We start from the raw sequence: 16,229 nt of genomic DNA, 5'->3' as shown, positions 1-16,229 counted from the left end.
ATACAGTTTTAATTATATTTTTGATCAAATAAATGCAGCCTTGATTTGCATTAGAGACTTCTTCCAAAAAATCTTACAGACTCCAAAATTTAGAAGGGTAGTCTATGTATATAAATCTAATCTATAAAGCTATATCCTTACACCATGGTGGACACATGGTTTGTGTGAGAACAGCAGTCATTCATCATTCACAGCAAACACTGTTTCACACACAAACCTTTACTGTCAAGGACCGGAGAGGTTAGTACAAACACAAAATAAGTCTTCTACACACTACATTACAAAATGAAACAAATTAAAGAAACAAATCAAAAATAAGGTGCACCACTTATACACTCTAAACAAAATGGATTTCTGAAAATTTACTATTACCATTTACTTGTAATTATTATACTTTGCGAAAATATGAAAACAAAAATAAAACAATGTATTCGTCATGTTAAGTCATGCGCATGTCAAAATTTTATTTTACATATTTAATATAATACAATTAAAATCATTAGTTACACTACAACATTGCAACTGTAGTTCTATTGCACAAACCTGACTTCATTAATAAAGGTTCACTTAAATAGTGCAAAAAGCTCTTTACAGGAATGTGCTACAAACAGTAAACAAACCAACAGTATTTACAGTAAATGGCCAACATGTGATCCTGTAGAAGAAACAAAAGAAAAAAAATCTATACAAAAATACAATTAAAACAAATACACAACCTATAAAAAATTGCCATAGACAACAGTATATTTTCTCCATCAGGAGAAACAGGCCAAATTCTTCAGAAGGCCTTTCTTTCACTTTTTTTTTTCTTTTCACACACACAAAAACAAAACAGAAATTATATCAACAAAAAAACAAAAACAAAGAAACAACAAAAACAGGGTGTTAGGAACTGAAATAAGTGTCCAGACGTGTCCATTTCCACACTGATGTAATATTCTTCACAAATCCTCAGTCTATAAAACAACAACGATGTGGCTTCGCTAAAGTCCTTTCAACATTTATTTGTCTTTGTTTTTAACTTTTAGCCAAGAAAAAAAAAAAAAGCTCAAGAAGAGAATCAAAACTTCCTGTGCAAAAGGGTCCAAAACATCCGGGTTAGTTCCAACAGAATGGGGTGGGGGTGTTCAAAAACGGGCGTGCAGTCTTAAACAATCCAATCAGTGCTCCAGTTAGTGTTGATTGACACTTACTTGATGTTTGAGTCTGCAGTAGTGTCTATGAGGGGTTTAGGGAGGGGGCCCAGGATGTGTCCCGGCACCCAGCCCTCCGCGGCCGGCGACTGGCTGTTAGCGGGTCGGAACACCAGGTACATGTTCTGCTGGTTAGTGGCCAGTATCTGCACCGTCTCACCCTGTGTGACGCAGATCTCGTTCTCTTTCAGTGCATTATAGTCCTGAGTCACCATCAGGGAGGATGACGTACCGTTACAGCCCACACCGTCAAACTGCTGCAGGAAACACACACATTGCATACAAACAAAAATAAAACACTTAATATATCAACCAAACCTTAAACTTCAGTAATCAGGAACACATTAGCACCTTTTCAAAGGATATGTTGATATGTCAGTTGAACTTTATTTTACAGAATGTGCACTTACAGTACATTGTACTTACCTAAGAAAGGTTACTACATGGGTTAAGGTTAGGTTTAAGTGTAGGTTCAGGGTTAGTACCTAGTTATTACCCAGTTACTGTAATTACTATAATAAGTAGGCTACATACTATGCACATGTGGACCATGACTGTAAAATTAAGGGTAGCACTTTATTTTACAGTCATGTTCCTCATGTACATACTATGTACTTACTATAGTAATTACAATAACTAGGTACTAACCGTGAACCCACACCTAAACCTAACCCTACCCCATGTAGTTACCAGGCATTAGGTACACTATAAGTACAAGTAAGTACACGTACTGTAAAAAGTGCAACCAAATTAAGTGCTACCAAATTTTCTGTGGGGTGTTTTTCAAGTGTCCAACTCCCTGCTAACGGACATAAAATCAAGGATAGAAAAAAAGCTGTTCATTTCTAAACAGTGAAGAACAGTGTGTCAGTAATACTGATCAGTTAACTGCCGGAAGTAAACGCATAGTTCCAGCTTAATATCTCTGTATTGAAAGTCATTTTCCCAACCTAATTTCATGATTTGAACATTTTAAAGTCTATTTTGGGGTTGTAGGGACATTGGAAAATTCACTATTAAGTGTGGTCACATTTACCATTGCTCTGCAAAATTACATGAAAGGGAAATTTGCGTGAGGGCAAAACATTTACCCATGCAAAATGTGCATTAGATTCAGGATAGTCACAGAAATTTGCAGGGTTTATTAGCAGAAAGCTGCTTGGTTTGAAAGTGACTTCTGTGTGAGTGCTGCTTTGTGCATCACTACATTATTGGCAATAGACATCGGACCTTTTTACGCAAAATTTCGCGAATGTTCGTACCGTTTACTCAAAATGTTAAATTTAACCTTCCAGAGAAAACGACGTCTTTCTGGTTATGTATGCAAGACTTCTCCAATCATTTAGTCAGCAAAAACCTGCCAATTTGAGCTTTCGTTCATCTGCCTCCATTTTTGAGAGTCATGCCCACATCTCAACATCCAATCAACACGTGATGCATAGAACCAAGTCCCCACCCTGAATCTTTTCTTTTGCAATAATCTGTTACACTCGTATGTGTGCCACAATACAGAAGAAAAGATCTGTCACTACTTCCATTTCATTGCGATTTTAATCTTTTTGACAACACTTGGAAGCAACGGAGGCTTATTTCAGAGGGCTTGTTTTAAGAATCTAGTTAGGTAAGCTGTCAAAATGAACCAATGGACCAATAATCCTCAGCATTATTTTGGAATATGGTCATGCAACTAACTACAGGTGGGGTAGAGGCTCTTGTGTAGTCTATGAATTAACCGCCATCTGAAAATCATGGATGAGTCACGCAAATATTCTTGTACAGCCACCACCCTAAGAAAAACATCATTCAAGAATGGATTTCTATGGAGCCACCATAAACATGCAGATGTTTAATGTTAGCAGAGGTGCTGTGTCCTCACCCTGTGGTATCTGTCCGAGTCGTGGCATGGACCACTGCAGGAGGTAGTTAGCTTTATGGGGGTGGAGCTCCGTCCAGACAGAGAGGGTTTCTCTGCCCCCAGAGACACAGTGGAGCTGGGCCTGCTGTTGGACTGACCCATTCGCCCACTGCTGGAGGAGTTTCGCGTCAGAGACTGAGAGCCGCTGCGCTCCTTCTGATACTCAATGGGAGACTGCAGAGCTGTAGACAGATGCACCAATGCCTTCAATAGCTCAACAAAAGGAGAGTTTATTATATTCATATCGATGTGACATCTTACCTGACAAGAAGTTGCTCTGTAAGTCTAGTAGCTCAGTGATATGCTGAACCCAGACCTGTTTAATGTCCGTGTTTGCAGCTTGCAGGGTGAAACGTTCGGCTGAGCCGCGACACGACAGCACAAACTTACAGGGATCGTTTTCAACATGCTCTTCCAGGCCGAGGAAGCTCACCTGCACACACACACACACACACACGTCAGTATCACACCTGGTTTTCAGCCATCTAGTAGCCAGGGTTGTGATTTTCAGAACTCCCAAAAAGTAAAGTGTGCTTCAGTTTTGATGCAACCACTTAGTGCATGTGTACAACTAAACACGCTGACTTTTGTGTGTTTGATACATTGCTTTGTGAGCTTTGAAACCTCTGCAAATTTGTTTAGAATCAGTGATTCTGAGGACGCGTCAAACTGCTAAAGTAAGTGATTTCAGCAAACAAAGGTTGGTTAAGTCATAATTGTTAAGAAACTTTTCGAAATTTCAATGTTTTGCTGCTAGAGGGTGATCTCTGTGAACCCATAAACTAGTGTCTATATGGTTTTTACCTCATCTTGGATCAGTTTTATATATATGTAGACATTTTTAAAGACATTTGTAGAACAAAAAGTAAGAGTTGTAATTAATAGTCTCTTATTGGCCTGAATAACCAAGCTCTCAATAATAATAAAATATAATAATATATTACAACATGATAAAATAAGACGTATAATACAGACACTTCATGTCTAATGGTATAAGATGATTTGTTAATTTCGTTTAGTAGATTACACTTTAAATAGAACACAAAGGTGTTTTTAGGCATGTTTTCATTGCATTCACAGGCATCACCAATGGGTGGCATTTAGAGCACTTTGAATTTGCAAAGTACAATTGCCACTGATTCAAAGTTTCAAAAAAAAAAAAAAAAAATTAATTTCTGCTATCACTAGGCAGTGTTGCCACTTTGTGGACAAACAAATGAGTGCAAATAAACCTCAAGGCACATGTGGATAGAAAAATTTGTATGCATAAAAAATGAAAAATACTTCATTTTTTCGGACTAAAACAACAGCGAACATGCTACATGACTAAGAGTGGTGCGGTTACCTTAATGCTCTTTTTAAACTGGTATCCTGGCGTGGTTGAGCCTTTGCGTAAGAGCTCGCTGAAGATGACGATCTGTTCAAACAGGAAGACCCTGCGCTCCTTACTGCGGGACAGAACGCCAGAGTCCTGCTCCGTCACAAAGAACGTCTCCTGCTGCAAGAGCTTTCCCTGACTCGTCAACTTCCCCTGAAGCACACAAACACATCAGTCTGACAGTCTCAAACTCACTGATATATTCAAGTGAACATAGATGGCGCAAACTGTGGAGAACTTGATTCATGTTAAAATGCTAAATTTAAGGATAGGATTAAAGAATTGCCCTAATAAGTCAAATTCTGCCATTGTCACCCTCATGTTGTTCTAAACCCATCCGTTTTTTTTTTTAATATGTAACTTGAGAGATTTCTATCTCGCCATTGAAAGTTAATTACCAAAACTTTCAAGCTTTAAAAAGTTCATAAACAGACCCATATGAATCAAACTGTTTCATCCAACTCTTCTAAAGGGAAAATATTACTTCATATGATTAACAGATTCAGATTTAGGTTTTTATTCAGATATAATCATTGATCAATGCATTTATACAGCAGGTAATATAAGTATTGAACAGGCCAACATTTTTCTCAGTAAATATATTTCTAAAGGTGCTGTTGACATGAAATTTTCACCAGATGTCGGTAACAATCCAAGTAATCCATACATACATACAAACAAAGCAAAACAAATAAGTTCAGAAATTAAGTTCTGTGTAATAAAGTGGAATGACACAGGGAAAAAGTATTGAACACACGAAGAAAGGGAGGTGCAAAGGGATGATGAAGATGAGACAATGATCCCAAACACACAGCCAAGGAAACTCTCAATTGGTTTCAGAGAAAGAAAGTAAAGCTGCTAGAATGGTCAGCCAATCACCTGACTTGAATCCAATAGAAAATTTATGGAAAGAACTAAAGACCAGATTTCATAGAAGAGGCCCATGGAACCTTCAAGATTTGAAGACAGTTTGTGTGGAAGAATGGGCCAAAATCACACCTAAGCAATGCATACGAATAGTTTCTCCACACAGGTGTCATTAGCAACAAAGGCTTTTGTACGATGTATTAAATCAATTTCAGAAAGCATGTTCAATACTTTTTCCCTGGGTCATTCCACAGAACTTAATTTCTGAACTTATTTGTATTGTTTTCTTTGTATGTATGGATTACTTGGGTTGTTATCGACATCTGGTGAAAATTTCATGTCAACAGCACCTTTAGAAATATATTTAATGAGAAAAATGGTGACGTGCATACATCAAATATGGTAAATGGAATCCCAACCACACTTGAAACAAACCTCACTGTTTTTTGTGAAAATTCAAACATGCTTGCGTGTTACAAGCTTCCACTTACAATATTTGCTGAGCTCTATGCATGTGACAAACCTTGACAATGAAGAGACAGAAATCGCTCAGGTTTCATTCAAATATTTCCATTTGTGTTTCAAAGATGAAGGCGAGTAACTGACGACAGTAGAACGCCCCTAAATCATGGTAAAATCACTGTAGACTTTTACAGTGTCTTTTTAAGTACGCTTGCTTGATGAAACTTCCGAATGAGTGCAGTGAAGTTTTCAGTGTACCTCAAATCCCTGCAGTCTTCCCAGGTTCATCATGTCATTGCACAGCTTGGGCACCTGGGACATCAGGTCTACTGCTTTCTGTTACAGAGAAAACCAACAGAAACCTGTAATTACAAGCTGCTTCAATAAACTTTACAAACACCTAAAATGCATTATCCTCATTTTATGGCTGATTATTTAAGACATGTACTTCAGCTTCATTTATACCTCTATATCCTGACAATCCAACCCTGCCTTTGCGCTGTACTTCAGGAAGTCCTTAAAATTAACAAATGAATTATATAAGAAATTGTACACATTAATAAAACATTATTCATTATCGATCACAGCATCAACGACTTCTTTTCTACTGTACCTTTAGTAACAATTGGTATTTAGTAATTCTCTGAATGGGTTTAATGAGAAAATCACTGATGCCCAGTCTTGAGTTGACTTCTTGTTGAATCCCCTTTGAACCAAAACAGACACATGATTTTAAACTTGCAATGACTAATTTTTCATTTTAGAGTGATTTTATAGAGTCCCAACTCCCATGAAATCCTGATTCCATTGTCCCAGAGTTAATGTTACTTGTCCCAAACAAGTGGCTAAATGGGAATACAGAAGTTGTTGGGACATTAAATGTCATCATACTGAACCCATCCACACACTAGCTCACTTTTACAGCCTTGTTGTGTTCACAATCATGCTCTTGTAAACTATACTAACTCAAACTTTCCAAAGTTCTAAATAAAGATTGAAGAAGTTGCCTGTAGCTACTGTAAGTGTCAGTGACTGTAGTGTAGTTTGTTTATATCTTTATAGCTTGTATATAACATTAGCTTTTACTTTTGCTGATTGTATTTAGGCTACAATATTCATTAAAGTTGCGTTCATTTGTGTAGATTATCCTCGTGAACAAAATGTCTGAGTAACTTTTTTTGGTCACAGAGCTTATTTACTGCAATAATCTAAAAGCCAAAGGAAAAAAAAAATCCCATTGTGTTTTTGTCGAGGGAACCAGGGTAATGTTAACTTCTGTCTACAAAAATCCCTCATCGCTGCAGCACTATATTGCAGTAATATAAATTGGGTCTTACCTCAAAGTATGAATCGTATTCTGCAACAATGAATTCAGATTTGGGTTTGTTCTGGCAGTAAACCACATACATGTGCAGTCTTCTCTCCTGAACACATAGAAACAGGAAACACTTCATGAGCAATGCCTTTACACAGCTAACACATCAGACCTAATGTCAATCGCATACTCACATGTTTACTGAACAGCCCAGGCAGTTTTTCATGATCTTCAAGACATTTTTCCAGTTCACCAACAAAAAAACTTCAGACAGCAAATAAACATTAAATTAGTTTCATATTAGTCATTTTTCAGTAAGAGGAGCTGAGAGAATCTGAGGCACTTACTCTTTGTGCCAGTCGTAGATTTGGTGAATGTTTCCAAAGACAATCTTATCTTTTCCTTTCATATCATCAGGAACTCCTTTCTCCTCTATTCTCTTCATAAACCCCTTCAGAAAAAAATTATTTCATATATACGAGTCCCCACTTATAACAAATATACATGCAAGTTTATAAAGGCAACAATACTTCATGTCTGTGAAGTAAATCAGTGGCTGTAAATGATGATAAATTAACTCTAGAATGATAGCACATTCACCCTGAGCAAATAGGGATGTAATGCAAATGCAAATAAGTAATTATGCAGCCAATGATGCCAAATGAGAAAGATGCAAATGGCTTTGATCTTAAGACAAAAGACAAATGAAGAAGGATAGCTATACTAGAGTGTTTTAAGACAGCATTTTCATGCTAAAATCAGAATATGCCTATAGTCACGGAATTGACCTATCGGTAAGCCCGCTCCCGTTAGTTACAGTTGCGAACTCGGACAAACAAATGGAGTTGCTAACTGTCTTGCAATGACAGCTGTCAGTGTGAAAACCTTGTCTCTATATGTTTTTGAGAAATTTTGGACACAGAAGGCCCACCATGCCATGGAGGGATATATAAAATATTTTTAAAATAAATATTGTGCATATTCATTTGGAAGTGAGGGTTTACAGATCAGTCTCATGTTACAGTCGTCATGATTGCAGATGAAAAAATCCCAGATCAACACTGTTCATGTACCGCAGGGTAAGATTATATTAATTAACATTTAACCAGTTTAATATGAAGAGACTTTGGTTTAGGTTTTTTTGCCCTACACTGTACATGACGTGAGAGCAGTTCGCTATTTAGGTTTGTACATTAGCATGGACTCACTAACTTTAACATTAACTAGTTTTAGCCAGAGATACCTTGCTGAAGCACAAGATGACTTTAACGTTCTGCTTGATCAGATGAAAATGAGAGTATGACAACCAGAAAATGAACGTTTTCATCTTAATTGGGATTGGGGGTGAATGCTTGGGACATTTAGCTCTGATTTGTTTGGGTTTTGGAAATAGAATAAAATAAATTATATTGCTCATCCTCTCAGGATACTTGGAATCAGTGTTACAAGTACCCCAGGCACATCGTTTTTTCATTTCTGTAGCATAAACCCCATAAAAACGATGAGAGCTTCGGATCTTCTATAGTGTTTCTCTGTGGCGCTGAAACCTAAAGATGTCCGAGTCCCGCTCCCTGTACAACTGATACTCAACTGCCATTGGCTAGTCTGCGTTCGAGGGGAGGGGCTTACCGATAGGTCATTTATGTTATACTGTCAGGATGTCAGCTATTCTCACCTCAACCACGATACCCAAATCTTTCACGTAGTCTTGTTCTGTCTGGATTAATTCATTCACAACAAACCTACAATAGAACAAACAATTTTTTTTGTTATTAAAGACTTTTGCACAGACACAAAAGGACTAATCTATAAAAAATGTGTCAGGTTTAGCAATGTCACACTTCCCTTTAAGGGCAGAGTGAAATAAAAATTCAAATAAAAAGGCCAAATGCCTAGCTTTCCCATAAATATCTCTGATCTTTAATGAGAGCCATATCATTCAGGGAGATGATTTTCTCAACACTACCTGTTACATGAACATGGAATTAATTCCAGATCCGGTGGCTTTACAAGAATCAATTGCATTTCACCAAGATGCAACCAGATTGTTGTTGTTTTTTTTCTTTTGCCCCACCAAAATTAAGTTAAGAGTTAAGTCTGGGCAATACAGTGGAAAAAATCTTGATATTTCTCAATCTTTTGACAATACTCACTCTGAAATGGCTTGGAATGCGGCTTCATTTATTTTTTCCAAAAAATATAATTTCTTTCAGAAGAATTTTTTCAACAGTGTATGTAAAAGTTAAAATATAGTAAAAATCTAGTTAACAAATAACCAATATGTCCTCCACTCTAGTTCCCACTAAATAAATAAATAACCATTCATTTATAGATTTTAATATAATAATATTTATTTTTTTGCATTAAAAAAATAATATAAACAACACATAAATATTTACCAAAATAAATAAATAAATAAAACATGAAAAATGCAATGCAGGGAAATGCGTGCACACTTTGCGTGACGACACATATAAATTATATTTTAGGTTAACGTACCTGGGAGCCAAACTATACAAATATATTTTATAAATAAGAAATTAATAAAGCAGTTTGCCTTACATTGCATTGGCAGCACAAACAAACCTGTGATTTGGTCACTGTGACCTGAAATCAAACTGTAACGTTTGCAGAATTTACTCCCAGACCAAGCCACATGAGTGAAGAGCGTGTGTCTTACATTCGTCCACGCAGTGCTTTGGCTTTCAGCTCCAGTTCAGGGTTTCTGGGTGGCGCTGGGCTCTGCTCTGCTGGGTTCACTGAGCTGAATCCTGGGTATGAGCCTGGCTCCAGCGTCTAGAGCAACAGAGACGAGACAAACACATATACAAGAGACTCCAGTCAGTATTTGGAAGTACCAGGCCTGATGTGGGAGAACAAACACAGCAATTGAATGGTTTATATGCGACATGGCCCTAAACTGCAGTAAACACCATCAGAGCTGCTCAGTAAATTCAAAGGGGAGAAAAGCGTCACTCTGGTCTACAGAGTGAGCCATAATATCCAGCAAGTTTGGGAGGATTTTATTACTTCACCACAAAAGGCCTGCATTATATGACAGTTAAGGAAGAACACAATGCATGAATGCACATGCTTGTGGACTTGAATTATAAAGACAGCTGACTCTATTTACTTTATGTCTTAAATTAATACATATAAATATATCTTAAATATATCTATCCCTCCATTTCAGGAGGTTCTACCAATGAGTAGATGAGTTGGGAAACACTGTCATACCCTCCATCAACATTTGCATGCCTTCTGCCATAAATGGCAATCAAGATTAGTACACTTATAGATACTGAACACTATTTAGGTTGGAAATGTCAATTGATACACAGGGATAGACTGCATTAGACTTATATGTGATCACCAAAAACCCACATGGTTTCTTCATGTTTGCAGACATTATCATTATACTAGATTTTTCAGATTACAAGATGGATATTATGTAGATTACTAAGATTTTTTTTGTCCATATGAATGGCTTTAAAATAATTTCCAGAGGTGCTGAATCCAAATTCTTGTTGTGGGACAAATTAAACACAAATGAAAGAAATAAATTCATGTATAAGATGCACAAGCTATCAGAGGCATTTGTGGCATAATGGTGACACAAAAAAGTACATATATACATTCATTCATACAGTGGTGTGAAAAAGTTTTTGCCCCCTTCCTGTTTTTTTTTTTTTTTTTTATTGTTTGCATATTTGTCACACTTGAATGATTCAGAGCATCAGACTAATTTTAATATTACACAACGATAACCCGAGTAAATGCAAAATGCAGTTTTGAAATAATGATTTCATTTATTTAGGGAAAAAAGCTGTCCAAACCTGCCTGGCCCTACATGAAAAAGTAATTGCCCTCTAAATCTAATAACTGGTTGTGCCACCCTTTGCAGCAACAACTGCAATCAAGCGTTTGCGGTAACTGGCAATGAGTCTTTCACATCGCTGTGGAGGAATTTTGGCCCATTCTTCTTTGCAGAATTGTTTTAATTCAGCCACATTGGAGGGTTTTCAAGCATGAAAGGACTGTTTAAGGTCATGCCACAGCATCTCAATCGGATTTAACTCCGGACTTTGACATGGCCACTCCAAAACCTTAATTTAGTTTTTCTTGAGCCATTCAGAGGTGGACTTTCTGGTGTGTTTGGGATCATTGTCCTGCTGCATAACCCAAGTGCGCTTGAGCTTGAGGTCACAAACTGATGGCCGGACATTCTCCTTTAGGATTTTCTGATAGAGTGCAGAATTCATGGTTCCATCAATTATGGCAAGTCGTCCAGGTCCTAGACCATCACACTACCACCACCATGTTTGACTGTTGGTATGATGTTCTTTTTATGAAATGCTGTGTTGGTTTTACGTCAGATGTAACGGAACACGCACCTTCCAAAAAGTTCAACTTTTGTCACATCAGTCCACAGAATATTTGCCCAAATGTCTTGGGGATAATCAAGATATTTTTTTGCAAATGTGAGACGAGGCTTTGTGTTCTTTTTGGTCAACAGTGGCCTTGGAACTCTCCCATGGATGCTGTTTTTGCCCAGTCTCTTTCTTATTGTTGAATCATAAACACTGACCTTAATTGATGCAAGTGAGGCCTGCAGTTCTTTAGATGTTGTTCTGGGTTCTTTATGACCTCCTGGATGAGTCGTCACTGTGCTCTTGGAGTCATTTTGGTAGGCCGGCCACTCCTGGGAAGGTTCACCACTGTTCCAAGTTTTCTTTATTTGTGGATAATGGCTCTGACTGTGGTTCACTGGAGTCCCAAAGCCTTAGAAATGGCTTTATAACCCAGACTGATACATGTCAACTATTTTGTTTCTCATCTGTTCTTGAATTTCTTTAGATCGCGGCATGATGTGTTGCTCTTTAAACATGCTTCACTTTGTCAGACAGGTTCTATTTAAGTGATTTCTTGATTCAACAGGGCTGGCAGTAATCAGGTCTGGGTTTGGCTAGTGAAATGTAACTCAGCTTTATAAAATAATGTGGTTGATCGCAGTTCTTTCTTGATTTAACAGTTAATTTTTCACGTAGGGCCAGGTAGGTTTGGACAGCTTTTTTCCCTTAATAAATGAAATCATCATTTAAAAATTGCATTTTGTATTTACTTGCATTATCTTTGTGTAATATTAAAATTTGTATGATGATCTGAATCTTTTTAAGTGTGACAAATATGCAAAAAAAAAAAAAAAACAGGAAGGGGCAAAAACCTTTTCACAGCACTGTATATAAATGTAAATGAGGTCAATTTATCAGGTCAATCTACTGAGCAGTTAAATTAAATCTACTTAAGCCAAAACTGTACCGATGTAAATCTGTTTAAATAATTTTCAATGCTGTTTTAGGACTTAAGGTTTAATGTATTGGCTCCATTCACTTTCATTCTAAGTACCTCATTGAATACCAGAATTAATATTATTATCATTATTATTATTTTTAAGAAAAAGAGTGACGAATGGAAAATCATTTGGAATATTCCTTAAATGTCAAATATATAACATAACTAAAGCCACACAGGTGTGGACAAATAATATTATCTAATAATAATCTCACAGCCTGTCATGTCACGCCATGCAATAAAATCCTAGTGTGATTTCTCAGTCTGTTTTCTATTCTATTCTATTCTATTCTATTCTATTCTATTCTATTCTATTCTATTCTATTCTATTCTATTCTATTCTATTCTATTCTATTCTATTCTATTCTATTCTACCAGTTTAAATGCTTCAGTTTGTTTTTGTATTATATTATAAACCTAATAAATAATTGAGACCAAAAAGGGATTTCATAAGCAATAACTGCTGCTTTTTTCATATTATATTATATTATTATAAAGAACTGAACTGTTCTGCATGATATTTAAAAAAAAAAAAAAATTTATGATTTTTAATAGAATTTCTTGGTAAGCAACACAGCATTGTAAAAAAAAATGCTTTCTCAGGTAACCTAAAATGTGAATCATTTAGTTACATCAAAGGTCAAATGAAAAATAAATAGATCAGTAAAGTCAAGTTACACACTTTTTGTGTGTGCAGTGCACTGAACAGGTCTGGTATGAAGAATGTTTTTGCACAGGTGGCTGAAATGTCCAGCCAATAGAGAACAATTTTGCTCATCAAGAAAAGAAAAAAAAAATTGAGGGAACATTGTTTCTCAGGACATGTGTTTTAGAGTCTGTCCAATAATAGAGACATTTTATGTTTACAGTAGCTTTAATGAAAAGTGAATCTTTGAATAGCAAGCTGATGGACAATGAACAGAAACTGAAGCGTTCTCTTATACAAACATGATGGCAAGACTACATAGCACAGATTAGCATGTTGACATTCAACACAAATCCTAGCAGATTTGTCTACACCTATAAATGAGGCCAAGTGTACAGTAAAACAATAAACAGAGCCACACAGAACAAAAGACATGTGCATGTGAGACTAGTGCAGAAGATCTCAGTAGTGCACGAGTTAGTGATCGTCTCAGAGCAAGATAAATTAGAAAGGAAACGAGGAAATCCAGGAGGTTAGTCTATCAAATCTCCCTGCTCAGGTTCAGTGGCACACTTACCATCTTAGTTTTGACCAGTTTTTCTATAGCACTGACAAGCTCAGCAGCACTGGGGACGTCAGCCGAGCTCTGCCGTGAAGCCAGCAGCACAGACGACTACATGACAGCAGGTGAGGAGGAGAGAGACATTAGCAAGAGGAAAGAACACACAGGCAGATCAGAACAGCAAGTGCTCAGGATTCTGGGTTAGCCCAGTTTATCAAGCTTTGCTTTGGTGAGAAGAGAAGAGAAGCAAAGGCCATGCCAAGAACATGCCAAACATTTCACCTCCGAATCAAAAGAAAAATAACTACTTATAGTCTCCATATAGAAAATGAGACCTACTTTTAAGACCTTTACAAATTGTGCAAAGTGACACTGCAATTATTTTTATGACAATTAGTCATTTCTCCCCAAATTCTGATGATCTGATTATTTTTAATGGGTAAAACAGATCTAATGTATAATATTTATATTTTATGACAGTATTTGTTGTATACACTACTGTTCAAAATTGTGGGGTCTAAGATTTCTCTATAAAAAGTATCTTACTGTATGTTCACCAAGGCTGCATTCATTTGATCAAAAGTACTCTATAAAAGGATTATTGTGAAATATTACAATTAATAAACATCTGCTTTCTATTTGAATATATTTTAAATAGTGCTGTCAAACTATTAATCACATCCAAAATAAAAGTTTTTGTTTACATAATATATGTGTGTGTATTGTGTATATTTATGTATACATAAATACACACACATACAGTATATATTTAGAAAACATGTACATGTTCATATAATTTAATTTATATGTACATATATTTAATATACAAACATAACATTTTTCTTAAATATATACATGAATTTATATATACGTAATAAATATACAGTACACACACATATATCATGTAAACAAAAACTTTTATTTTGGATGCGATTAATCATTTGACAGCACTAATTTTAAAATGTAATTTATTACTGTGATGAAAAGCAGAATTTTTCAGCATCATTACTCTAGTCTTCAGTGTCACATGATCCTTCATAAATCATTCTAATATGTTGATTTGCTGCTCAAGAAACATTTCTGATTATCAATGTTGAGAACAGTTGTGCTGCTTAATATTTATTGTGGAAACTGACACAATTTTATGATTCTTTGATGAATATAAATTTAGAATAGAAGAGAAGGAACAACATTTGTTTGAAATAGAAATAATACATTTCTTTACTGTCACTTTTTAACTTGCTAAATAGAAGTATTACTTTTTATTTAAGCATGAAAACAATCTTGTGAGAATTGGATTTCTTACTATGTTACTGTACAGAGTGTCTAATAATAATAATAATAATAATAATAATAAACAATGAAAATAATGGGAATTACAAATACAAAAATGATAGAGATAATCTGGGTTACATGAATAATAATAAATGTCGTAATGCAAGCAATCATAATGGTCTTAAAACTAGTCTTTAGTTTCTTTATGAAATGATTTTTTACTTTCGATTTTGGAGGGAAATAAGGCCACGTTCTTTTTGAGATTCATCCTGTCAGACAGCATTGGGTTGTAAACACAACTGCAATCGCAAGGCACAGCGTATGAAAGAGCCAGACTTGAGTGCAACAGTAAAAGTTTCACAACTACATAATTTAAGCTTCATTGCAACAATAGGGTGGATTTGTGGTTAATTGAATGTGAGACAAGGAGCCTCCACCCCAGCAGTCACTGGCGACGTTGACATCAGGGAGGAAAAACAGTGTTAGTAAAGCCACTGTGTGTTTGGGTGTGTGTGTGTGAGGGGGCTATGACGATGAGGGAGGCAGGTGGAGATAGTTATGAACATATGATGAGTGACACAGTATGCATTTAATAAATCTCTCTCCACATTAATAACCCTGCTGACCTCTCCTCACACTCCTCCCTCTCTGCTGTGTGTGTACCTTCTCTTCCTGAGCAGACGGGTCTTTGATGATCTCCATTGGAGGAGGGAGGGGAGTGTGTGACTCGTCCTCAGGCTCTTCCTCTCCTCCGCTGTGCATCCCTGATGAAGATTTGGAGAGTGTTCCCTCTTCTTTACGCACTCTCTGCGAACACAAGAAGTCAATCGGCAAATTCACAACATGTTATATTAGTTCCCAGTGACTACAGAACACATCACTCCCTTGTGAAAAAGAAGTGCACTTTATTGTATTGAATGTGCACTTGCAGTGTACTTCAAATCTTAAAAGTATAAAAAAAAAAAAAAGAGAGAAAAAAACGGTACTTGCAGATTTATTATTAATGAAATAAGGGCACTTTGTAAGTGAATTCATGAATAAAAGTTTTTTAAAAAAGTTTTACATTTATTTTTTATAAGAATTACATTTATTTGGATGTTGACTAACATACTAAAAAGCACATTTAAAATATTTGATATTAATTTTAACTATAATGTAGTATGGTATATTTTTTTACAACATTAAGTAAACATTTTGAATGTATTAATTGTAACTTTATTATTACAAATGTATAAATACAAATATATTTAAATACATGATATGC

At 36.0% G+C, this 16,229-nt stretch overlaps 1 protein-coding gene across 7 annotated transcripts in view; it reads right to left on the bottom strand.

Moving 5' to 3' along the window:
* kalrna (kalirin RhoGEF kinase a) overlaps positions 1-16,229 on the bottom strand; it is a 259,304-nt gene that overhangs the window by 23,269 nt on the left and 219,806 nt on the right. For 6 of the 7 annotated variants that reach the window (XM_058786373.1, XM_058786377.1, XM_058786374.1 and 3 more), the window contains 14 exons: positions 15,629-15,772; positions 13,706-13,801; positions 9,811-9,926; positions 8,806-8,872; positions 7,478-7,581; positions 7,325-7,394; positions 7,153-7,239; positions 6,429-6,521; positions 6,281-6,331; positions 6,074-6,151; positions 4,454-4,639; positions 3,370-3,541; positions 3,070-3,290; positions 1,194-1,450 (listed from right to left, as the gene is read on the bottom strand). In XM_058786373.1, the coding sequence (XP_058642356.1) occupies positions 1,194-1,450; positions 3,070-3,290; positions 3,370-3,541; positions 4,454-4,639; positions 6,074-6,151; positions 6,281-6,331; positions 6,429-6,521; positions 7,153-7,239; positions 7,325-7,394; positions 7,478-7,581; positions 8,806-8,872; positions 9,811-9,926; positions 13,706-13,801; positions 15,629-15,772 (1,742 nt within the window). The remainder of the gene's footprint in view (positions 1-1,193; positions 1,451-3,069; positions 3,291-3,369; positions 3,542-4,453; positions 4,640-6,073; positions 6,152-6,280; positions 6,332-6,428; positions 6,522-7,152; positions 7,240-7,324; positions 7,395-7,477; positions 7,582-8,805; positions 8,873-9,810; positions 9,927-13,705; positions 13,802-15,628; positions 15,773-16,229) is intronic. The other variant, XM_058786375.1, reaches the window with a different exon arrangement.

The sequence above is a fragment of the Onychostoma macrolepis genome, chromosome 09, assembly GCF_012432095.1.
Source record: "Onychostoma macrolepis isolate SWU-2019 chromosome 09, ASM1243209v1, whole genome shotgun sequence".
NCBI classification, from domain to species: Eukaryota; Metazoa; Chordata; class Actinopteri; order Cypriniformes; family Cyprinidae; genus Onychostoma; species Onychostoma macrolepis.
Note: the sequence above shows the minus strand (reverse complement) of the source record. Positions and strands in the feature narration are given on the sequence as shown.